Here is a 26,968-nt window from a genome sequence, read left to right as displayed (position 1 = left end):
GGAGGAAACCGGAGCACCTGGAAGAAACCCATACAGACGGGGAGAATGTGCAAAGTCCGCACAGACAGTGATCCAAGCCACGAATTGAACCCAGGTCCCTGGTACTGTGAGGCAGCAGCGCTAACCACTGTACCACCATGCCATCTCAATTTATTGTGCCCCTTAACTTAGCTCTTTGATCAAGCTTTTGGTCATCTGTCCGAGTACTTCCTTATGTGGGTTGGTGTTAAAATGTTGTTCAATAATGTTCCTGTGAAACACCTTGGAACGACTTACTGCATCAAAGGCATTATGTAGATTATTGTTGTCGTGGCATGCATCAAGACTTTCTATAGACTTCAGCTGTGGAACTGCTTGTCTGTCTCAGTCTTAAAAATGGCCATTGTACATGATTGTTATATTCAAATTTTTTTTTTTGCTGAGATTATAGATACAGTTGAGTCCCGATAAGTACACAAATAATTTGTTATGAATATACTAAATCACTCAGTCTGAGAGAAATATATTGTCACAATTGAACTACAATAGTTATCTGGTCTGCTGAGCCGGCAGTTTTAAAACAGATAGATCGCTTTATAATGTTTATGAGCAGGTAAACAATTCAACACAGTACACTTCCCGTGTGAATAGGGACAGTATTGTCATTCTGCCTAAGAAAGAAATGCACTTATATATTCATCTTATCCTCAGAAAGTCCCACAGCGCTTTGCCATTAAGGGATTACTTCAGAAGTTCTGTTGTTCTGTAGTCAATGAGAGCAAGATCCCACAAGTAGCAAATGAATGAACTATCAGTCATAATGTTTGCATCAAGTGTTGGATGTGTGTTCTATGATGGGTAGGACAGCAAGAAAATTCACACTTTGAATCATACCACAAAGTCTTTGGCTTCCTTGTAGATACAGTCTTGATGTAACATCTGAAAGATAATTTCTGCCCATGCACTATTCCCTCAGTTCCATTTGAATGGAATGAAATCCATTTTTTTTTAATGCACTCATGGGACACTGGCTGGCCAGCATTTATTGCCCATCCTTAGTTGCCCAAGGGCAATTGAGAATCAACCACATTGCTGTTGTTCTGGAGTCACATGGTAAGGATGTTAGATTTCTCTCCCTAAAGGACATTAATGGTATCATATGGTTGTGTGTGTTGGGTGGGAACATAGGATTTACCTTGAGTAGCTCCACAAAATGGGTAATAGTGAATCCACAGGAAAAGAATATTAGACTGAATGCAAAATGGCCTGCTGATGCACTATCGTCCAACTGCTCAAGACTAAATGTTCATTCCCTTGGAATAAGGTTTCATCGGAGCATGTACTGTGAATGTCAAATCCAGAGACTGGATTAAGTGTTGTGAATATCAAAAAGTGATGTACCAACGTACTTCTGCCCCTTAGATCGGCTTCAGTTAAAACAGCCCATATTGCAGTCTCCGAAGTGTTGCCCCATTAATCTGCAATTTTCTCATTAATTTCTGACACCTTGTCACTCTTTTATTCAAGCTGCACTTTTCACAGGTTTTATTGAATTAAACGACAGCACACGTTAAACATCACTGTCATCCACAGCTTGAAACATCTGTTCAAAGCACTTTGCATCTCTCCAGTTTATCGGAAAGAGATATGAAGATCTTTGAAAGCAGAAAGCATTTATTTGTTTCAATTGTTCTTTAACAGAACAAATGTGTTTGGATACAGATCTCCCTATGTATTTAAAGTGTGTTGGTTAGCAGGGATGGTGTTTCCTAGCTGCAATAGAGATGCTGATGAAGCAAATGACTACAGGGCTAACTGTTTCTGAATATCAGCAGAAGCAGGGATGGATTACGGTCTTTAACGTTCTCCCAGGCAGCTGTTATTTCATATAATAGTGCGCGTTAACTATAGTTCTGAAGTGCGAATAGAATCAGCAACACATAACGTTACTATGCTGATGTGTGGGCAGAAGGGTGTAAGGAAACCATAATGACAGATAGCAGTAAAGACAGACAAAGCATTGGACTGCAGGCTGTGACCTCCACACAGCAGAAGAATGGCTTTGTTTGACCCATAGGAAGTTACAACAGTCTCGTTTGGGTGAGCAGTCTTAAGCGTGATGTACTTGGTTAAGCAGGACTTAATAGAGCAAGACTGAAGGCCCAATTTAAACTTGAGACAGGAGTCTTGCAGGGGTGGTTAATAATGGTGGAGGGTGGGAGTGGCTGGTAAAAGATGGAAAACTGTTCAAACGACAGCATGAGGCCCAGAACATTTTAACTCCTAGCCCTCCTTCATCCCACCACAACATCAGCGGGAAGCAGAATGTTAGAAGGTCAGACACCACTACAAAGGACCGAACAAATGGCTAGCAACACTAAAGTCACTGGTTGGGAGATAAAACTGGAACTCAGATGGCCTATAAGTCTTTCCTTGCAGGAATCACAGGAGGATCCTTGCTCCTCTTGGCCCCACAAAGAACGTTTTAAAGAACAGCAATTATTTACCTTGTTTAGTCACCTTTTGGCCCAGGCTCCCTTTCCTGCTTGATTGGCCATATGGAAAAGCCACAATGATTTCCACACACAGTCCTCAGATTATAATTACAGCTGAACCCTGAAGACATCACTGGAGCCTGGTCTGCATATTTAAGAGAGGGTCTTTCTGGCTTCAGGCCTGTGTCCTAACCTCTTAGACAGATGAGCAGGAACCCTCAAGAAGAACAGTGGAGCCTTAGCGACATAGCGCAGAAGATGCACATTGGTGGCACTTCCTTACTTATGCAGAGTTAAAAATCCAGACAAATCGTTCACTTTGAGAGGAAACTGTTATAATACAGCATACTCTGAAAAAGATTGACATTTTCATTCTCAGCTCATGTTTTGAGGCGGTGATCTATATTTCAGCTCTAAATGAATGTCACTGATGGATTAGAACCCAATGCGTTATGAATGGAGGGGGATAATGCTGCAACAGTTCAAATTCATATCTAATACTTACACTGTTATTGATAGGCATTTGGTCACTTTGTCCTGAATATTGTTTCCACAAGACGACATGTAACAGATCGACCAATAAATGGCGCATATCAGATGAATGTTGTAGGTCATCACTATCCTATACATAAACTCCAATCATTCCCATTCATGTTGTGCATACATTGTACAATTCAGGACAGTGTCATCTTAACTAACATTAACCAGTCCATGTTCTCCACAGGATGTGAGCTGTAGGATCAAAGCATAATGATTGAGTAAGGGATGTCTGTGCCGGTTGATGGATGGCACGCTGGCACAGTAGTTAGCACTGCTGCCTCACAGCACCAGGAACCCGGCTTCAATTACAGCCTTGGGTGACTATCTTTATGGAGTTTGTACATTCTCCCCATGTCTGTGTGGTTTCCTCCCAAACATGTGCAGGTTAGGTTGATTGACTATTCTAAATTGCCCCTTAGTATCAGTGGGACTAATAGGGTAAGTACGTGGTGGGGTTACAGGAATAGGGCCTGGGTGGGATTGTTGTTAGTGCGGTCTCAATGGGCTGAATGGCTTCCTTCTGCACTGTAGGGTTTCAATGATTCTATGATCAACACAACATTTCATGTCCTTAAAAGCAGCCTCTTTTCCAAATGTGAGAACGGTTAAGAGCACCAAAATGTAAATTTATCCAGACTTAGAAAGTTACGCATTACCAACTTTGGTAACTAATGTTTTGGGACAGAATTTATTTTTTACATGCCTTTTGTCTAGGTGGCCCCAGTCATCATGCAGTTGTAATCCCAGTGAAACATAGGGCACAAACATAGAACATAAAACAACTTTGTGTTGAGAATAGATTTGGAATGGTCTTGTGCCCCAGCAAAAGGGATAAGTGTAAAATCTACTGTTGGTGATATCAATGGGCCACCATTTTATGAAATTAAGTAACATTTCTCTCTATATTTTAATGGGTATCTTAAAAGCAGCTGAATAAGGTAACTACATTTATAAATGAATACGTTGATATTGGAATACAAAGACAAATATTATTTGAACTTATTTATCAACCAATATCTCCACGGTAGCGAGTTTCCAGAACTGGTTATTATGAAACTCTATGACTTCTGGAACCTAGATTTGAATCCAGCCCAACTGAAAGTTTATCAATCTCAGCTAGCTGTTGGCATTCTACAAGGAACTATTCCATCCAATTTCAATTCAATCTGTGTGCATTCTCAACATAATGTTGTCTCGATTTTGGTACAGATTGATGCTAGATTGCCAAATTCACACAGAAACTGCAAACTAAACTAGAAAAACAGCAAAACTAAATCTCCAGTTTCCAAAAAGCTGACTGCTTAAACATGGCCTTTGCTTGAGATACAGTGCCACCTGAAAACAAGGAATTAGACAGAAAATGCAGCAGTTATTTCATCAACCACAGCTCACTCTATAGCCAGTACTTCAGTTTTAAAAGTTTAAGTTTATTAATGTCAAAAGTAGGCCTACATTAACACTGCAGTGAAGTTACTGTGAAAATCCTCCACTCTAGCAGCTGTTCAGGTACACTGAGGGAGGGAATTTAGCATGGTCAGTGCACCTAACCAACACGTCTTTTGGACTGAGAGAGGAAACCGGAGCACCCGGAAGAAACCCATACAGACGCAGGGAGAATGTGCAGACTCCACACAGACAGTGACCCAAGCTGGGAATCGAACCCAGGTCACTGGCTCTGTGAGGCAGCAGCGCGAACCATTGTGCCACTATGCCATCCTAAATTGCCTTTGCTGCAGGAGAATAATGTAAAATATGCAAAGTACAGTTTGTAGCAGGCAAATTTAAGAATTATGGTGGTGGGGACTGGGTGGTGGCAGTGGGAAAAGGTAAGTGTAAATACGAAGACATGAGACTTATTATTAAAGCAGGTTTAGGAACATTCCCATCTTAGGTTTTCATCGCGAATGTTTTATTTGCTGCAAATTGTGAAAGCAGCTGAAACGCTGCCTTCCAATTCAAAAGCAAACTCTTTCGGGAATATTAAGCACTCTATACATGAAAAGAAAATTGATTGGATTCCTACATAACTCTGCATATCTTTATCATTAAATTGGGAATCCGCCCTATATGCATATCTTGTCAATTCATCATGTCAACATGCAGTCACAATAATTCCAAGCAGGGATCCATTCTTAATTCACAAGGTACAACTGACCCATATTTGCATCATCCCTGCACCATAAAATGGACTACATCAACATTATATTTATGTTACATCTTTAGCACTATAAAGGTTCCATGACTTTTCACAGGAATGCTAACAGACAAAATGTGGCACCAAAGCCAGAATCCTCCAGTCTTGCATGCCCCGCTGCTGCTACCAGTGAGAACAGAGGATTTGGTGCTCTGTTGGATCTCCGTTTACTGCAGTGGGACCAGAGAATCCCAGCAGCAGGCGAAGTTGGAGAATTCCGGCCCAAGTCACATACTGACAAATGATATCCTGTCAAAGAAACAGGATTTCAGGAAGGTTCTGAGGAGAGAAGGGAAGTAGAGATATGCAGAGTTTAGGCAGGACTTAGAGCCTCACTGCTGAAGGCATGGCTGCCAATGATTAAGCAAAACGAATCTTGCTTGTACAGGGAGTCAGAGAAATGCAGCGCTTTTGGAGGGATGCAGGCTTAGAAAATGTGATAGAGATAGGGAGATATGAGGCGAGGGAGGGATTTTAATTACAAGGTTGACAATTTTAAATTTGAGGCATTGTTAGCAATTTGTTGGATCGAGCCTATGCTGAGTTAACCCTGCTTATAAGAAAAATTAATTTATCCTTGTCTGTGTTGAAGCTAATGATACAAAAGCTACATTCAAGAATCATATTCTAATGAAGATCAAATGAAATGATTAATCTCAAATTGTTAGATCTCAAATATTTTCTGTTTACATAGGTTTAAACTACAAGGCTGGCAAATACTATTGTTAAAATGTTTAACACATTCACCTCACCAAATGATTAACTGGAGGCATTGACTCATTAAAAAAAAACATACTTTAATGTAGTAAACATTGGGTTTTTTTATTCATTTGTGGGACATGGGTGTCGCTGGCTGGTCAGCATTTATTGATGTGGAGATGCCGGCGTTGGACTGGGGTAAGTGCAGTAAGAAGTCTCACAACACCAGGTTAAAGTCCAACAGGTTTATTTGGTTGCACAAGCCACAAGCTTTCGGAGTGCTGCTCCTTCATCAGGTGAGTGGAAGTTCTGTTCACAAACAGGGCATATAAAGACACAAACTCAATTTGCAAATGGTTGCAATGCGAGTCTTTACACGTAGTCAAGTCTTAAAGGTACAAACAGTGAGTGGAGAGAGGGTTAAGCTCAGGTTAAAGAGATGTGTATTGTCTCCAGGCAGGAAAGTTAGTGAGATTTTGTAAGCCCAGGCACAACTTGCCTGGGCTTGCAAAATCTCACTAACTGTCCTATTTATTTATTGCCCATCCCTATTTATTGCCCATCTGTAGTTGCCCTTGAGAAGGTGGTGGTGAGCTGCCTTCTTAAATCACGATGTGGGAATGCCGGCGTTGGACTGGCGTAAACACAGTAAAAAGTCTGACAACACCAGGTTTTAGTCCAACCGATTTATTTGATAATACTCACAAGCTTTCGAGGGGACTGCCTCTTCGTCAGGTGACGAAGAGGCAGTCCCCTCAAAAGCTTGTGAGTATTATCAAATAAATCGGTTGGACTAAAACCTGGTGTTGTCAGACTTTTTACTGTTCTTAAATCACTGCAGTCCATGTTCTGTGGGTTGACCCACAATGTCGCTATGGAGGGAATTTCAGGAATTTGACCAAGCGACTGCAAAAGAACAGCAATATATTTCCAAGTCAGGATGGTGAGTGGCTTGGAGGGGAACTTGTACGTGGTAGTGTCCCCTTTAACTGCTGCCCTTGTCCTTCCAGATGGAAGTGGTCGTGGGTTTGGAAAGTGCTGTCTAAGAATCTTTGGTGAATTGCTGCAGTGCATCTTGTAGATAGCATACATTGCCGTTACTGAGCATCAGTGATGGAAGGATCGAATGTTTGTAGATGTGGTGCCAATCAAATGGGCTGCTTTGCCCTGGATGGTGTCAAGCTTCTTGAGTGTTGTTGGAACTGCACTCATCCGGGCAAGTGGGGAGCATTCCATCACACTCCTGATTTGTGCCTTGTGGATGGTGGATAGGCTCTGGGGAGTCAGGAGGCGAATTACTCGTCACAGTATTCCTAGCCTGCTCTTGAAGCCACTGTGTTTACGTGGTGAGTCCAGTTGAGTTTCAATTGTAACTCCAAGGATTTTGACAGTGGAGGATTCAGTGATGGTTACACCATTGAATGTTAAGGGGCAGTGGCTAGAGTGTGTCTTATTGGTGATGGTCATTGTCTGGCATTTGTGTGGCACAAATATTACTTGCCACTTGTCAGCCCAAACCTGGATATTGCCCAGATCTTGTTCCATTTGAACATGGTGCTGCATATTGTGCAATCATCCACGAACTTCTGACCTTATGATGGAGGGAAGGTCATTGATGAAGCAGCTGAAGATTGTTGGGCCTGGGACACTATCCTGTGGGACTCCTGCAGAGATGTCCTGGAGCTGAGATGACTAACCCTCCACAACCTCAATCATCTTCCTATGTACCAGCCATGACTCCAACCAGCAGCGAGTTTGCTCTCTGATGTCCATTGATTCTAGTTTTGGTAGGGCTCCTTGGTCTAGGTTTGCTGGGGCCACACTCGGTTGAATGCAGCCTTGATGTCAAGGGCTGTTACTCTCACTCACCTCTGGAATTCAGCTCTTTTGTCCATGTTTGAACCAAGGCAGTAATAAGGTCAGGAGCTAAGTGATTATTATATGAATGTCCATATCCACTAAAAATGGTCCAAACCATGGTGCATATAATCAACATGTGTCCCAACTTATGCTTCAGGGCTAAATGTCCTACTCCGGGCTGATGGAGAGGCTGCCAACTGGCTGAAGAATTTCAAATTTGACATCAAGCAGTTCTTCAGTGCATGCAAAAGTTTCAGTACAGGCAATGACTTTGTGAGGGGAAAAAAATCATGTCACACAAATTTGATTGAATTTTTTGAAGGGGTAACCAAGAAGATAGATGTGGGCAGTGCAGTAGTTAATGTCCATATAGACTTTAGCAAGGCGTTTGACAAGGAACCACTTGGTAGGTTGTTACATAAGGTTAAATCACATGGGATCCAGGGTGAGGTAGCTAAATGGATACAAAACTGGCTTGATGACAGAAAGTAAGAAGTCTCACAACACCAAGTCTAACATGTTTATTTGATAGCGCAATCTTTTGGAGCACTGCCCTATCATTGGGTGAGTGAAGGGGCACCTGCTGAAGGACCAGTGCTCTGAGAGGTTGTGCTACCAAATAAACCTGTTGGACTTTAACCTGGTGTTGTGAGACTTCTTACCGTGCTTACCCCAGTCCAACGCTGGCATCTCCACATCTTGATGACAGAAACCATTGGGTGGTTGTCGAGAGTTGTTCTTCAAACTGGAGACCTGTGACCAGTAGTGTGCTTCGGGGATTGGTGATGGGTCCATTGTTATTTATCATTTATATTAATGATTTGGATGAGAATATAGGAGGCATGGTTAGTAAGTTTGCCCATGAAACCAAGATTGGTGGCAGAGTGGACAGTGAAGAAGGTTATCTCGGATTACAACAGGGTCTTGATATATTGGGCTAATGGGCTGATGAATGATAGATGAAGTTTAATTTAGATAAATGTGAGGTGATGCATTTTGGTAGATTGAACCAGGCCAGCTCTTACTCAGTTAATGGTAGGGCACTGGGGACAGTTACAAAACAAAGAGATTGAGGGATACAGGTTCATAGCTCCTTGAAAGTAGAGCCACAGGTGGACAGGGTGGTGAAGAAGGCATTCAGCATGCTTGGTTTCATTGGTCAGAACGTTCAATATGGGAATCAGGACATCTTGTTAAAGTTACACAAGACATTGGTAAGGCCACACTTGGAATATTGTGTACAATTCTGGCCACCCTAATATAGAAAGGGTATTATTAAATTAGAAAGAGTGCAGGAAAGATTTACTAGAACGCTACCAGGTCCTGATGGTTTGAGTTATAAGGAGAGGCTTGATAGACTGGGATTTTTTCTCTGGAGCGTAGAAGGCTGAAGGGTGATCTTATAGAGATCTATAAAATAATGAGGGGCATAGATCAGCTAGAAAGTCGATATCTTTTCCCAAAGGTAGGGGAATCTAAAGCTAGAGGGCATAGGTTTAAGGTGAGAGGGAAGAGATACAAAGGTGTCCAGCAGGGCAACTTTTTCATACTGAAGGTGGTGAGTGTCTGGAACAAGCTGCCAGAGGTAGTAGTAGAGGCAGGTACAATTTTGTCTTTTAAAAAGCATTTAGATAGTTATATGGGTAAGATGGGTATAGAGGGATATAGACCAAATGCGGGCAACTGGGACTAGCTTAAGGGTTTAAAAAAAGGACAGCGTGGACAAGTTGTGCCAAAGGGCCTGTTTCCATCTGTAAACCTCTATGATTCTATGATAACATTTAGAATATATTCCATTTTGACCCTGTCAGAAAAGGAGTATTTTTATGTACTAGGAGTAATTTATTTTTTATTTTATTCCTTTCACAAAGTTACAAGGCAGAGTGCACAGGACAAGCCCCTAATTTATCTCCTTGCTTCTCCAAAAACCAATTCAAATTCAAATTGAATCCAATTCATGGTCCCCAAAAGAGAGACATTCAAGATCCAAACTGACAAGGAAATGCATCGCACCTGATCTTGGACTTGATCTGACGCTTGATCTTAGCCAAAAGGCCGAGGAGTATAAATGATGTACCACAATCATTAAAGAAACTGAAGCTCATAAAAAGAAACACAGCTTGCAGGAACAGGAAACAGGAGCTGAATTCACTGCTTTACATGGACCTAACTAACAGCCCCTGGCCTAAGGTTTCCAATCTAATATACTCTTATTGTTTATTAATGTTGCTGTTCTCATTTCCCTGAGGATGTTCACTGCTATAATGTGAATTTGCAGGGTCACTCAGCAAAATCAAATTGATGCAAATTTCATTCAGTAACTGGAATGGTGAAAGGACAATTAATGCATTCACACTGGGGGATATTCTCCTTATCTCAAAAATATATCTGCAACTGATCTTGATGGAAATAAACCATCACTTAAACAAGTGGGGCTCAAACTTTTGGGTTAAAGGAACCCATCTGATTTATACCGGACTATTTATTAAGTGTAATATGGAAGTGCTGCTTATAAAGCATGTTTTGATAAAGCTCTTAGCAAAGATACTTACAGATATGAGGTATATATCTGCATCTTACTGCAGACTCAGTCGATTCTTGGCAGGAGATTTGAGAGTGCAGAAACCCTAGGGGAGCACGTCGCAGAGAAAGCACAAAGGTGCAGGAGCAGAGCAGGAACAATGGGGAAGAGTACACATCACAAGGAGAATGGAAGGATGCAGGGAGCAGAACGTTGTGAAACCAGGGGCCCAGAGAGGCCACTAGAGGTGCAGGAGGAGAGAGAAGAGGAGCAGAAGGGGGGACAAACACAGATAAAGTACTAAGGGAGCAGGAGCAATAGGGAATTACACCACAGCAAAAGCAGAAGCATATGCAAAGCGCAGCGCGTGGAAAAGGCAGGAGCCCAAAGAGGGCACTAAAGCTGCAGGGGAAGAATGGGTGCACAGTAGGTGCTGACTTGTTCATACTCGACCATAACATTCTGGACAATCATCCTGCACCCACCTGTTGGCAGGTCCTGCAATGCAGACCTCTTGGATGTTCTTTGCACACCCCAGCTTAAGAACCACTGACTGGTTGGCACAGTGGTTAGCACTGCTGCCTCACAGCACCAGGGACCCAGGTTCAATTCTGGCCTGGGTGACTGTCTATGTGGAGTTTGCATATTTACCCTGAGTTAGTATGGATTTCTTCCAGGTGCTCATGTTACCTCCTACACACCAAAGGTGTACAGGTTAAATGGACTGGCCATGTTAATGTGCCCCTTACTGTCCCATTTTGTATAGGCTAGGGGAATTAGTGGGATAAATATATGGGGTTACAGGGATAGAGTCTGGGTAAGATGCCCTGTCAGAGAGTCAGTGCCAAATGGCATCCTTCTGCACTGTGAGGATTCTATAATTCTTATAATTTTATAAAGCAACAGCTGAGCATGACGCAGAAAAATTGCTTTTGATAAAATTATATATTTTTTAAGATAAATTTTTCAGCTTTGTTTGATTTCTAATATGTTTGGGATCAACCACTAAATAAACATTTGTAAATGCTACTGTAAAATAGCCAGTCATCTGGAAACTTTATGTCACAAGTTCATGCATCACCGGCAATGGAGGAAAATAAAGTTGAATATCCTCCAGTCCCGCCCTCCATTGTATGCCGCCTCTCCTTCCAGGTTTCCATTGATTCAAGAGACAGCCTCTCTCTCCAATTTTCCTGATTCGTAATCCAGTGAAGAAATTGATTATAAAACGCAGGCATACAGGTTAAAATGCTCATTGTCACCAGAAAATGTCAGTAGTTGTTCGGTAGCAGGATTAAAACGATTGGCAACAAGACCTGGCGACGTCACACTGATGAGACGGAGTGTCCAATTCTGAATTTGATTTGGACGGGAAGTTTTATCTTGCAATTAGTTCCTACTGTGACTGAAAGCTAATGCTGATATGGGAAACAGACACTACTTTGAGTCCATGCAATTAATCTCAATGACCTGATAACTTCTACACCACGTCTACTTGGTTCAGTGTTAACACTTATGGGTCCAAGTCAAAATATTGTGGGTTCAAACCGCCACAAGACTTGAGTGTGTCATCTATCCTGGTCCTCTTGTGCCGTACTGAGGGTTTCAGCACTGCTGGATGTGCCATCCTTTGACTGAGCTATTAAAAGAAGATATTTCTGTTCATCCCAGTGGAATGAATGCAAAAAGATCCTGTGACACTATTACAAAACATAGAAAGATAGAAACTAGAAGCAGGAGTAGGCCATTTGGCCCTTAGAGTGTACTCTGCATTTATTATGACCATGGCTGATCATCAAATTCATTATGATCATGGCTGATTATCAAATATCCTGATTCCCTGCTTTCCCCGCACCCCTATATTCCTTGATTCCTTTATCCCCTAGACCTATATCTAATTTTTCCTTGAAATCAGACAATATTTTGTCTGCAACTACTTTCTGTGGTAGTGAATTCTACACATCCACCACTTTCTGGGTGAAAAAATTTCTCCTCACTTGAATTCTAAAAAGTTTACCCCTTACCCTTGAACTTTGATCCCTAGTTCTGGATTTTCCCACCATTGGAAACATTCTTCGTGAACCTGTCTAACCCTCGTTGAATTTCATAAGTTTCTACGAGATCCCCTCTCATTCTTCCAAACTCCAATGAATATAATCCTAACAGACTTAGTCTCCCCTCATATGACAGACCTGCCATCCCAGGAATCAGCCTAGCAAACTTCACTGCACTTGCTTTATAGCAAGGACATCTTTACTCAGGTAAGGACATCAAAACTGCACGCAATACTCTGGGTGTGGCCTCACCAATGTCCAAAATTAGTAGAAAGTTCTTCCAGTGTTTTATAATAAGATATAAGATATAAGTGATATAAGAAATAGGAGCAGGAGTAGGCCATCTAGCCCTTCGAGCCTGCCCCGCCATTCAATAAGATCATGGCTGATCTGTCGTGGCTCAGTTCCACTTTCCCGCCCTCTCCCCATAACCCTTAATCCCCTCTCTTATCAAAAACCCATCAACCCGCGTCTTAAAAATATTTAGCGAGGCAGCCTCCACCACTTCAACGGGCAGAGAATTCCAGAGATTCACCACCCTTTGAGTGAAGAAGTTCCTCCTCAACTCCGCTCTAAACCGCCCCCCCCTTTATCTTGAGGCTGTGCCCCCTAGTCCTACTGTCTTTTTTGAGCGGGAAGAGTCTCTCCACCTCTATCCTATCCATCCCATTCATCATCTTATACGTCTCAATGAGATCTCCCCTCATTCTTCTAAACTCTAACGAGTACAAGCCTAGTTTATTCAGCCTCTCCTCATAGCTCAACCCCCTCAACTCTGGTATCAGCCTAGTAAACCTCCTCTGCACTCCCTCCAAGGCCAAAATATCTTTTGGTTCATACTTCTCTTTCAACCAACATAATAAATCCCCTGAAAAGCTATTATTGATCCCATGACTGTAAGATGTTGTGCTCTGTGCAAAGTAACTGCTATATTTGCCTACGTAATAAGTCAATTCAAAGTAGGTCATCACGTACGAAGCATTTAGCTTGTTCACGTAAAGTGTGATAATGCAGACAGACGAGTGTCTTTTCATTATTCACAAGTACACAAAATAAAGTGCTAGAAAAATCCTCACAGAATTCAGTACAGTTTTGTTGCAATCAGTTTTTAAATAACAATACGTGGCTTTGTTGCATTTGAGCATCAAGTGACCTTCCTTCCTGGCAGCATGTAGGAAAGCCAGCTGAGTACAAGTATAATAATAGGGAAATAATTGAGTGGAGGAAGTGTTTATGTGTTGATGGATTGTCCTCTAACACATAGGGATCTGCGTCTCTTATGTTTCCAACCTCTTGAGTCATTAGATGCGTTAGTGTCCATGTAACAAGTAAAATGAGATTATTCCCAACTAGGCAACGGAAACAATTTACACTTACATAACACTCCTCACGTGAAACAGCATTTCACAATGCTTTTTCAGATATGATCACTGAAAAGATAAAAGAACTGCCCTGATGTTAAACTGACATACAACTGACCAGCTATTATGAGTGTATAATTACGGAAAGAGTGGACAGAGGTACAGACATAAGAGAAGCACCCCGGGGAGTTATAAAAGAAACTTGATATCGAGGAGGCTACAGACACATTCTCGGAAATCTTCATTTTTAAAACGTTGTTGATGATTGCAATTAATCCCGTCACCCGCTATTGTGAGATTTTTTTCACCACATCTCATCCTTCCTTTTGTGAATCAACATTTGAATCTGTATTTGGATTTTGGATTTCCAACATCCACAGTTTTGGACTTTTGTAATATTTGATTCTGTGTTTTTCTTCCCTGGTCACCTCACTATAGGAAGGATGTGATTGCACTAGCAGAGGTACGGAGGGGATTCACCAGGATGTTGCCTGGGATGGAGCATTTGAACTCTAAGGAGGGACTAGATAGGCTTGGATGGGTTTTTTTAGAGGACAGGAAGCTGAAGGGGACATGGTTGAGGTGTATAAGCTTACCAAAGATTTTGACAGGGTGAATAGGAAGTAGCTGTTCCTTTTGGTTGATGGGCCAATTACGAGGGGGCTTAGTTTTCGGGTGAGGGGCGGGAGCTTCAGAGAGGATTTGAGAAAAAAAATACCCAGAGGGTGATAAGAATCTGGAATGCACTGCCTGGTAAGGTAGTGGAGGCTGGAAACCTTATAACCTTTAAAAAGTATTTGATTAAGCACTTGAAATATACAACATACAAAGGTAAAAGACAAGTGCCAGAAAATGGGATTAGCGCCACTTTAATGGTAGTTATTGTCAACGCAGACTTGCTGGGCCAAAGGGCTTTTTCTATGCTGTACAACTCTATGGGTGGAATTTTACTGCCTTGCTTGAGCGAGAGCAGAAAGTCCCATCCAAAGACAATGGACATTTCCATTGTCCGCCCCTCGCCCTCTCTGATTCCGTGGCGGGCGGGGTGGTAGAATTCCGGCATTTGACTCTATGACTGATTTAAGCTCTGAATCTAAATAAAATGGTTTCCCTGAACCTTGCAAAAAAAATCCAATTTTTGAAAGTGGGAATTACGTTCTATGACTCAGGAATACAGGATCCATATTGGTTGAAGCCCCCCTTTGTTAGTTGTTATTCTAATTGCGCTCTATACACGATAGGATACAGTCTACCATGATGGCATTAAAGCAAAAAAGGTAAAGTTTATTTATTAGTGACAAGTAGGCTTTTATTCACATCGCCATGAAGTTACTATGAAAATCGCCAAGTCGCCACAATTTGGCACCTGTTCGGGTGCACTGAGGGAGAATTTAGCATGGCCAATGCACCTAACCAGCATGTCTTTGGACTACGACAAGAAACCGGAGCATCTGGAGGAAACCCACGCAGACACAAGGAGAATGTGCTAACTCCACACAGACAGTGACTCAAAACAGGAACTGAATCTGGGTGCATAGTGCTGTGAGACAGCAGTGCTAACCACCATACTGCCCCATAGCTACTACTACTCCATAATTACTACTGGACGATGATGTTTCAAACAGCTAACTGAACAAGCATGCTGCAAGCGACTTAGTTGGCACTGTCATTTCTGAAAAGCTGACAAAATTCTTCTGTAATCCACCAGAGGCACTTAGCCACTTCAAACAGCTGGCAGGACAAAAGAGGACTTTTAAAGCATCCTGCAATGTGCTGGATATGTCAAATGCACAGAGAAGAAATTTTATTTCATTATAAGGGGACCTGAAATAAAATATGATATTGATGCAAAACAGACTATATCACATGGGACATTGGCACTTTAATGTGAACTAAATCATACAACATTGGATCAAGTGCTGGAAATTAAAACAATCATGGGAATCTATGGCTCACATGAAGGGCCGAATAATTGTTGGCAGTCGACAAATCTAGTCATTCAATGTTAAAAGGTTGCACAGTAACACATTTTGTAATCCTTATTACAGCACTGCCTCTAGAGGCAAAACTACAATACTGACAAGAGTATAAACATATTACCGTAGGCACAGAGTACTGTTATACAAGAGGACAAAACTCAACGACAATCAGTAAAGGTCACTACTGACAATTCTGACTGACGGGTTGCATTGATAACATACTGATCAGCCATGCTCTGACTAACGAAATACAGATGCTGGAGGGGCTGAATGGCCTAGTCCTGCTCCCAAGATAGACTATAAGACCATAAGACATAGGAGCCACTCAGCCCATCGAATCTGCTCCACCATTCAATCATGGCTGATATTTTTCTCATCCCAATTCTCCTGACTTTTCCCCATAACCCCTGATTAATCAAAAATCTATCTATCTCTGTCCTGAAGCCACTCAATGACCTAACCTCAAAGCAAAGAGTTCCACAGATTCACCATTCTCTGGCTGAAGAAATTCCTCCTCCCCTCTGTTTTGAAGGGTCACCCCTTTAGCCTGAGGTTGTGCCCCATTCCACATTCCATCCATTCCCATTTTCAAGCCAGAAATATGACATTTCCATTCCAGGTTTTTATGATGTTGTTCATGTGCAGCTTAGCCTGATGCTGAGGAAGTTCATAAAATTCCACAGTGCAGAAGAAGGCCATTCAGACCATCCTGTCTGCACCAACCACATTCCCACCCAGACTCTATCCCCACGCATTTACATAAGAACATAAGAAATAGGAGCAGGAGTAGGCCATCTAGCCCTTCGAGCCTGCCCCGCCATCCAATAAGATCATGGCTGATCTGTCGTGGCTCAGTTCCACATTCCCGCCCTCTCCCCATAACCCTTAATCCCCTCTCTTATCAAAAACCCATCAACCCGCGTCTTAAAAATATTTAGCGAGGCAGCCTCCACCACCTCAATGGGCAGAGAATTCCAGAGATTCACCACCCTTTGAGTGAAGAAGTTCCTCCTCAACTCCGTTCTAAACCGCCCCCCCCCTTTATCTTGAGGCTGTGCCCCCTAGTCCTACTGTCCTTTCTGAACGGGAAGAGTCTCTCCACCTCTATCCTATCCATCCCATTCATCATCTTATATGTCTCAATGAGATTTTACTCTAGCTGGTCCACGTTTGACGAAGGAGCAATTTAGCATGGCCAATCCATCTAATCCACACATCTTTGGACTGTGGGAAGAAACTGGAGCACCAGGTGGAAACCCACGCAGACACGGGGAGAATGTGCAGACTCCATACAGTGACGCAAGCCGGGAATCGAACCTGGGTCCCTAGTTCTGTGAGACAGCAGTGCTAACCTCTGTACCACGGTCCGCCTCCAAAAGTTATATAACCAGAAAATGAGACGTCATCTTATAAATGTGCCGTTCAAGTTGCTGACAGTTTTGGGGGTCTGTTGTACAAAAGGTGCAGTTTGTCAATAAAGACTGCACCATTTCGGTCAATCGCTTCCACTGAAAGCAAATGTACAATCTCAGTGGGATATCCGTACGATCGAGTTTCACTGTGATACCATCTAAATTTGTCTGTGTGCTAAAAGTCTGCATCTGACGGCTTGCAATTTCCGGGGAAGTTTTGGTGCAACTTCAGCACAGGGGCTGAAGGGAAATCTACGCCAACTGATTTATCCCAATTTATGTTGAAACATTACTGTGTGTGATTTTCCTCCAACTTTTCCACTGAGTGGTGGAATAAGCTCAAAGAATTGAATGTTAAATCCTGTACCCTGTCCTCTAACTGGGAGGGTCGCAGCCTGCAAATCACTGGTCAGAATCTATTAGAAGATATAGTGCAGAACATCCCAGAATTGATACACAGGTAATGTCAGAACATGTTGTGAACATGACAGACAATAGCCCAGTGTGCAGTGGGTGAGTGCAAAGTGATAGGATTGAACTGGCTCCATTTTAACAATGTGTTAATGCTGTGGTTACTACAGCCATCAATCAGCCAGTCCACAGCTGGCATTACTAATCTCCAGCCCTATCAGCTCTTAATTATCTGGCTGGCACTCGGCTCTCCTTTCTCTGACAATCTCTTCATTCATTTCAATCTAATGCATGCAATATAGGTTATCTCACCAATGATAGTGTGTGGCGTGCGTTGAGTATGGGTTGCAATTTTTCAGAAGCGTTTAACAGGCAGAACTCACTAGTGCTGCAGGCGTGAGTGAATAATGAACGTGGCCTCTTGTAAGTAAAAGAATAATGTTGTTGCAACACATTTTGCTTCAGATATTCTATTTATTATGCGGTCATTGTCCGGAATTGGTTGTAGGGCCGTGGAATGTGGTTTGCGATTGTTAAGTGATTAGTAGCATATGTGAATTGTTCCTTTCAGTGCAGTTAATGAGCACTTTATGTCCAAAACCTAGCCTAACAATTTAGAGAAGTGGAGAATGGCAGCATATTGTGAAACTGCAGTTTAGCCTTGGAAAAAAAAATCACAAATAACCATCCCTTGGATTAGCAAATACAAAGAAATTAACAACAAATGGAAACACATAATAACAGTTAGAATCTCTTCTAGTGGCTCAGGCTATGAATATTCACGAATATTTAAGTGCACAACAAAATCAGCAGAATAAAACATATTTAAATTGACTAGTGGAACAAAATCAGCTAAACTATGAGAACAGACTCTAAGCATAGTTTTGCCATCTCGGTGATGGAATAGAATGTATTTTGTATTAGTCATAGAGGCTTACAGCTTTGTTAAGGCTTACTTTAAATGTGTTATTACTTCTTTGATATCTTACACTGTTTTCCAGGATTGAGATAATCACACATTTCCTTGGGAAATAGGGCAGGAAGAATCAATTGACCTTTTCACATTTCAAATTTTCTTGTGTTCTTACACAATGTGTAAAAGTTAATGATCGCAATTACTCCCAAATTAAAAAATAATATTCTGCATACACTAAAGGTTACTGCTAAAAATTCTATCTTAATTTCCTTTCGCCACAAAGAAAATTGACATCTAATTATTGGGAAATGAATCATTTCTCATCATCATATTAATCTGCTCTTTTATTATAATTTGTTTGCCAATTTTCTCCCCGCATTTTCTCAAGGTTCTGACACTCTTGCTAGCATATGATTTCACAGACTGCCCCGTTTAGTGTCTCACCAAAGTGGCTATTTTCTATTGATTGCCCGCAAGACTAGTGGACAATGAAAGCATCAGAACCACCTCCAATCCTGTCCTTATTCAACGTCCAGACAAATTTACTTGCAATAGGATTGCAGTCAAGAATCGTAGAATCCCTACAGTGCAGAAGGAGGCCATTCGGTCCATCAAGTCTGCACCAACCAGAGTTTCCCACCCAGGCCTTATTCCCATAACCCCTCATTTTTTTTACTCTGTTATTCCCCCTGACAGTTTCGTTTAGCATGGCCAATCAACCAAACCCGCATATCTTTGGACTGTGGGAGGAAACCGGAGCACCCGAGGGAAAACCCACGCAGACACTTGGAGAACGTGCAAACTTCACACAGTGACACAAGGCTGGAAGTGAACCCGGGTCACAGGCGCTGTGAGGCAGCAGTGTCACTGTGCCACCGTACCGCCCCTAAGAGTGGGAGTTTATTTTGTATGGAACCCCAGGCGCTCAGACAGATTGTAGCTACCCTAACGGTGGTCCGGATACCCGAGGCTTTTCTAACTGTATTATTCAGTCACCCACTGGATAAAGTAGCTAAGCTAGCAGGGGAGAAGTTCAGGATACTTTTACAGCCAGCACATTAACATTATAGCAGGTAGTGTTTTGATTGGAAAGTTTTGATTATTTTTCTGAAGAATTCTCCTGCTGCTTAGTTTCCAGAAAATCTGCTGAGAACTTCACTCATATTATACCACCGGAAATGGTCACACTGTTGCAATATAAAACACCGCCAATAATTGTTGTGGTCCTTTTAGTTTTTAATAAAACATTTTGAAATGCATTTTTGCAGTACAGCCCTTTTGCTGGCCCAGTTATATCACTGAATGCGCCACCCCTCATTTGCAAAGTGGCAATTCTGTCAAAGCAGCCCTATTCCATCCTTATTTTGTCTATTCAACAATATCCATATTATCTTACCTTGGTGCACTTTAAATTTATACACGTTATGTATCAAGTTATATTTTAAATTATGAATACATTTAGTGGCATTTTGAGAGGTACAGTTTGCCTCTCTCGCAACCTCTCAACTTTGAAAATTGGACTTGGCAGTGAGAGAGTCCAAGTTAAAAAGATCTGAGCATGCAGAAAACAATATTAAATGGGAAAAAATAATAAATTCTTGTAGCGAAATATTAACATTGCCAATACAAGGCTGAATCAAATGGTGATGTGTGAGGTTGTGAAGTGTACTTGTGGAGAATTTGAACAGAACGCAAGCTTTAATTTGTGGCCAGAATGTAGCACTGGGAAACAAGAAGAGCATTCCAATACTTCAGACAGACTAATTAATTGGTGTTTGAATGTTGCCTTGGCTCTCATCTTGCTGATTTTCACTCAAAGGAAAACCCTTAAGACTACGATTGGCATTTGACTAATTATTTTGTGCCCTGATAGATACTAGACTGCACGGGCGTGACTTGCCATAATAGGCAGTGTGCCGGTATACATTAGATACGTGAATACTAGCAAAACAATGTTTATCGATTCTGTGAATACTCGAAGGTATGCTTACAATAGTAGACATTCTTTATAAAAGTTAAGTGCATGAAAAACTTTCCAAATTCAAACTTAGTGATAACTTTGTTGAGAAAATAAAGAACAGTTGAAATGAATGACAGCCCTTCTTGATGTATAGCAAGGCTAATGCTTAAGTGTGGTCCATCGAGCTCTAATGCATCATTACTGTTCGTTTGGAATTCTACTAACACGTTATCTAATCCTACATTATAAATGTACCCAATTTTATACCTATCGCTTGTGAATGGCCTCGAATAATTTGGGAAGTGGCTGCCCTGATAATGCTCACAAGGCGAGCCCCACCATTTTAATACTCGTTGTATTAACCTTCAGTAAGCAGCTTGATTCTCTGTATCCGAACTGAAAAGATATCAATCACACTTCACTAGGCTAAACTTGGAATAAAATGACTACCATTGCTACCGACACAACTACTGGAGAAAAGGAAACAACACTTTTTAAAAAAAAATTGTAAATTAAATAGGCAAGTTAATAAACCATTACTGGTACACACACACGCACGCATATAATAAATCTAGCAAATGATGGCAGCCTTTTTAAAAAAAAATCCGAATTATGGATCATGGGGAATAATCGGGCGGAAAACTCCACTGCTCACAAAACCTTAATGAAGACCTTTCCGACATTGTTACAGAACATTAAAGATGCCGGCAACATTTACGAGGTTGTGTGTGGGGTTAACAAGGTCGTCACGCTTTTGTCCTTTTATTAAGATGATGTTGGGCGCGGGTTTTTTTTAAAAGACAATCTGAGACTGGCTAAATGCTCAGTCGTGTCTCCCCTGAAGACTGTATTCTGTCGGCTGCTTCCCACCCTCGCCCGCCCCCCCCCCCCCCCTTTCCTTCCCAGGACTGTCAGCCCAATACATTGCAGCATTTCATACGGAGCCAGGAGCCGGACCTCAGCTCACACTCGCCGCTTTGTCGGCTACATTTCTCCCAGTGTCCGTTTAGCATCAAAATAAGGGCGCGTTGGTGGCTCTGTCTGTGTCTGTGTGTGTGTGGCTATTTAAACAGTGCTTTGATCAGCACTGTCAGTTCAGACTCTATAACTGACCCGAACTCGAGTCCAATATAAACGGATTTATCGCTCTATTCAACAATAGAGAAAGAAAGCCTTCAATCCAGTTTACTATGCCTCTTCCCTGTTCACACGTAATGGTGAGGGGGGGGGGGGGGGGGCGTGTTCTATCGCCTGTCAAATATTTCTATCGTGCCTTCCCAGATTCCTTGGAGTTACTATCAGGCCGCTTTAAACCTAATTGTCTATTTCAAACACACCACTGTAAATTTTTACCAAAGCTTTTACCTTTTCTCCCATTTTGAGTTCCTAACCTGCCTTCCGCTGCCAGGGATGTATCTGGCTGGTGCTGGGGTGGGGGGTGGGGGGGGGGGGCGCCGATGTAGCTACAAAGGTGGGACAGGGCCATCTTACGTTGGAAATGTAATTGGAAAAAGCGTCCGCTTTTCAAAGCCCCCACCGATACCGCGTCTGTCATTTCCAACCGAGAGGATTTCCCAATCGAAAGTGACAGATGTATCGTTTGGAGCGATTCCATGTTTTGAACCCCCCCAAGCACCGCCTCAAACGGATCCAACACTTGGAGGGGACTCCCCACTATACACAGCTCAATGCGAGCGATCAAAGTGGACCAGCCGCCCATCCTAACTTTCAAAATCAAATGATTGAATACATTCAAGCCTATCTTGGAGACATCAAAATGTCTAAACGAACGAGGAGACTGATTCATTTCCACTCGTTCTCAAAGTAGTGGATATTCGCACAAATGTGAATTGTGTGTGATATTTCACAAGGACAGATGGAAGGGGCCGGGTTTTGTCCGGGACAGTTATTGTACAGCAGGACAGTCTCAACTCATCTTTTGGGTCTGTGCATGTTTGATTTATACACATTCATGTGAACATGGGTGGAGGCGGGGAGGGAAAGTTGTGACTATTGCAGCAAAATGTTCCAATCTTGCTCTGGGAGGGCTGACAGAGAGAACGACACGCTGAATAAGGGAGTGAAACTCTCCCAGTTTCGCAGTTTGGAATTTGTAGAGTGTCGCGATGAGGTCAAACGCCCCAGTTGATTGGAAAAGAAGCCCAAATCAAATTCCCATTTCATTCTAACTACTGAGTGTAGGGAACAGTTTATAAAGCAGCTATGGTCCCTCCTACAGTGGGGGGACGTCTAATTTCATCTTTCATTCCTTCACCCTGCAGTATAAATATCTCCCACTTTCTGAGCCTTTTAGCTTTGACAAAGGGTCATCTGGACTCGAAACGTCAGCTCTTTTCTCTCCTTATAGATGCTGTCAGACCTGCTGAGATTTTCCAGCATTCTCTCATTTGGTTTCAGATTCCAGCGTCCGCAGTAATTTGCTTTTATCTAACGTATAATTAAACATTCGTTTTTGATCATTTTTAAACATAATAATTCATAATCGTTTCCCACGTTCAATTTAAATTGGATTCGCATTCCATTTTTCAACGCAGAGAAGTCGAAGATAATTAATTTAAATGTATATAATCTAAAAAAAAATTTTTTTGCCCCCCATCAGTTGCTGTTTGATTCATCGACATTAATATTGAGTGGGAGTTTGTTTATATCGCCATGTGCAGACTGGGATCTTCTTAAAAAGAAAACATTTCACGTTAAAAGCCTCAAACAGTCCAGGTACTGAGCTAGGGACATTTGTCTTAACATTGTTCACAGGGGAAGGAGGAGAGTCATGAATGCTTCCAAGGAGGAGATTCATTTCTAATTATAAAAGGATATGGGGTACAGGTGGAGAGGTGGATTTGAAACCAGGGAGGGATCAGCAGTGATCTGACTGACCAGCGGAATAGGCTGGACGGGCTGAATTTACCCACCTCCTGCTCCTAATTCCTACGTTCCTATGATGCTCGTTTTGGAGGGGCGGTCGCAGGCACGATGGGCAGAGTGTCCTCTTGCTGCGCCGAAACGATTCCGTGATTCTGGTACGGTTCAATTTAACCCCTCCTGGCCCACCACAATGACACCAACCCGAGCCACAGACCCGACACCCGGAAAGCCTCAAGATTTAAGTGCTGCCGGAATCACAAGACCCAGGAAAGTGAAAAAGTTGATTTCTGAAACTGGCTTTCTCTCCTTTTCCTCGGGAAAAGCTCTGCAGTGACCCACACTGGCCAGATTCCCAGAGATTGCCACACTAATGGAATAATTATTTCCCGGCTGGATATAATCCCAGTTTTTGATCCATAATACGAAAACAAACCCCAAATATCATAAAGGGCGCTTTGCGTATAAAAAATCTTTTCCTTCATTGTAAAAGCTGCACAAACCGAAACATTAACAACAAATTCCATCATAAAGTACATTGAATAACGTGCAAGTCTATTGCGGAGAATTGGAAACTTAATGCAGGTAAAAATGTTACAGAAACTCTGCGGAATTCGCGCGGGTGAAGTGGGATTATTAATACTTTCAGGGGGAGTTTATTATTAACGGTTACGAAGTTTCCGTATAAACCGGCGAGAGAATTGAAATGAAGCACCGGAATTCCGACCAAACTTTTAAGTGTGCGCCGTAATATCGAGAAGTGTGTTCTTCTGAGTATTAACAATGAACTGGGAAGTTTTGTTCGGTTCGTTTTATCCATAGACAATGCTGAACAGAAGATCCACTTGGTTTGATATTGGGACCAACCCATTTTGTTATTTCATGCCCTGAGTTTTAATAATAAGAAGCACGCTTACGTTTCTAATACATTTGAAGATAATTTATATTGATATTTATATCCAATAACAACCATATAATGCCAATGTAAACTCAAATCCATGTTTTCACTGTGTATCTTACATTTTCTATGTTAATGCCTCTATTTTTACAGTAGTCAGACAGATTTCTTTTCCTGTCAGATTATCTCTCTCTCTCTCTCCCAACCACAATCAGGCGATTTCGCCAGCCCAACGAATTTTAGGAACTTTATTTACCACCAGCTCTACTCTCCTCTCCAACCCCGTAAGTTTAAATTGTGTTTGACTCCTGAAAGGCGGAAATCTGTGCCAGCATTAGGTATAATTGTTATTTGCTTTTCCTCTACACCCTTTAATCTCAGGGGTTCTCTATCGGAAGTGAGTGAGGTAAATTGGGCTCTGGTCCTGTGACTTGTGTGTCTGTATGCTCTCAATAGTTAAAACACTAGGTGAGTTTACAAACTCGCAGGATTCCACACAGGCGAAATAGGCTTCGGAACGGTCCTGAGCTTGCTTCTCTGAGAAATACACGGGAAGGTGATGTCAGCAAGCCTTATGAATCATTTGACAGTAAATAGAAATATTTACCGATTCGGACTCCAAACTATGGCGAAATCCCTTCCTTCCCTGCTGGCTGTGGGTATAAACCCCTCTGTGGACGGATCACCTTACAGGGCACCTTGTATCAATTCTCAAAATAACAATATCTTTCCCCCCTTTTTTCCTCCCTACATTCTACTGACCACAACATTCTTCCTGTACACTTCATCCTTTAGTTCACAAGAAGTTATTTCAAGCTGTCAAACTAAGCGGATCAGAACAGGACTTTTAAAGCATGGGCTAAAATTTCTAAAGAATAAAGGCAGTTTAAGGTTTAAAAAAATAGTCAATTTTGTGCAAAATATCTGAATAGTTACAGCATCTCAATCCAAACGGCCAATAATAATCATCTGACAGTTTTAAAAATCAATCAGCAGTGCAAAATGGAAAAAAAAACAATAGAATAGAAAACAAGGTGCAAAGTGTTTTCTTTCCCCCCAAATTGCTATGAGTGGTTTTTCTCTATACGATCCTCAACTCTGAAATAGATGTGGAATCGTGGCCAAACTTTCTCAACTTACTCTCAGCTTGCCTCTCTTATAAATCCTTGCAAAGGTGATGTCAGCAAGACTTATGAATCATTCAACTCTGTCGTTTGAGAGAGATTACGCTTCACAGTAAACAGAGACATTTACCGATTCGGACCCCAAATTATGATGAGATCCCTTCCTTCCCTGCTGGCTGTGTGGGTCAAAACCCCTCTGTGGATGGATCTCCTTACGGAGCATCCTGTATCAATTCTCAAAATAACAAGAGGACAGAGAGAAAAAAATAATCTGATTGAAATAATTCCCCCGCATTCCTGCCGCTGGAATCCTATCCTATATAAACTTTCTCTGCACATTTTAACCTCTGGCTCCCTATTAAGATTGATTTTATTTAATGGGTGGTTTCGCTGGCAATAATGTTGGTCACGGCGTTTAAATGGTACGATCGCCGCATTATGAGACCGTGGCTGAAGTTGTCCTGATGTAGTTGGGTTTGATACATTTAATGTTCTTTGACCACCTTAAAAAGAAAGATGATGGAAGCGCAACCTCTGCACAGTACCACCCACCCGGTGTGTGTGTGCGCTAGACCGACTGTAATACTTCATTCAGTAAGGAATAATGCACAGATCTCTCTTTTTATTTTTTTTAATTCTTACCTTCATTTGCAGAATGCCCAGTCGATTGTGCCGCGCAGATAACACAGCAGAGGATCAGAGGGAGAATGCAGATCTGGGAACCCAAGGCCATTTTGGAGCTGTGATCGGTTGTGAGTGGAGCATATCTCTGTGAAGCATGCCAGCAATGATCTGAGGGAGTTGTGATCGCCGTGGAAGTTACCATGCACAGCTTTCAGGGTGATGTCAAGTTTGACACTACAGATAAGGAGGAGTCAGCACTGCCTTTCTACTGCCAGCAGAGGGCCGCGGCTGGGTCCTAGAGCCCACCAGGACATCTTTCATTGTAAGCCATCTGTTTGGGATATTTAATATTCAATGGTAAGAGATCTATATTGCTCTTGTTTTCGGCAATCCCAACATTTTTAAACCTTTTAGCATAGCGCCAGGGATCCGACTTCGTTTGGGTCACTGTCTGAGTTGAGTCTGCACGCTGTCCCCGTGTCTGTATGGATTTCCTCCGGATGCTCTGTTTTCCTCCCACAGTCCGAAAGACATCCTGATTAAATGAATTGGCTATGCTAAATACTCCCTCAATGTACCCGAACAGGCACCAGACTGTGGTGACTAGGGGATTTTCACAGTAACTTTAGTGCAGTGTTAATGTAAGCCCACTTGTGACAGTAATAAACTTAATGATCCAAAAGATGTGCCGGTTAGGTGCATTGGCCAGGCTAAATTCTCCCTCAGTGTACCCGAACAGGTGCCAGAGTGTGGTGACTAGTAGATTTTCACAGTAACTTCATTGCAGTGTTACTGTAAGCCTACTTGTGACAACAATAAATAAACTTTAAAATTTTTCCCCATGATTATTCCTTTTGTTCATTTTCAACATAATAACAGATACTACTCATGCTGAAATAGTGTGTGCTCTGAAGGTCAGGGTGCTGGGTGGGTTGGGTAACTTAACCTCAATATTATGCGATAATATAAAAATAAAATACTGCGGATGCTGGAATCTGAAAGAGAATCTGGAAATGCTGGAAAATCTCAGCAGGTCTGACAGCATTTGTGGAGATTGA

General features: G+C 42.0%; 1 protein-coding gene across 2 annotated transcripts in view; it reads right to left on the bottom strand.

Moving 5' to 3' along the window:
• The window catches only part of epha3 (eph receptor A3), a 283,492-nt gene extending 257,361 nt beyond the window's left edge, over positions 1–26,131 (bottom strand). For both annotated transcript variants that reach the window (XM_080203597.1, XM_080203598.1), the window contains exon 1: positions 25,929–26,131. In XM_080203597.1, coding sequence (XP_080059723.1) covers positions 25,929–26,112 — 184 coding nt within the window. In that variant the 5' untranslated portion in view covers positions 26,113–26,131. The remainder of the gene's footprint in view (positions 1–25,928) is intronic.
• Between the last annotated feature and the right edge of the window lie 837 nt (positions 26,132–26,968).

Source organism: Carcharhinus amblyrhynchos, chromosome 15 (assembly GCF_965287045.1).
Source record: "Carcharhinus amblyrhynchos chromosome 15, sCarAmb.v2.hapA, whole genome shotgun sequence".
Taxonomy (NCBI): domain Eukaryota; kingdom Metazoa; phylum Chordata; class Chondrichthyes; order Carcharhiniformes; family Carcharhinidae; genus Carcharhinus; species Carcharhinus amblyrhynchos.
This window is presented reverse-complemented; position numbering and strand designations above follow the sequence as displayed.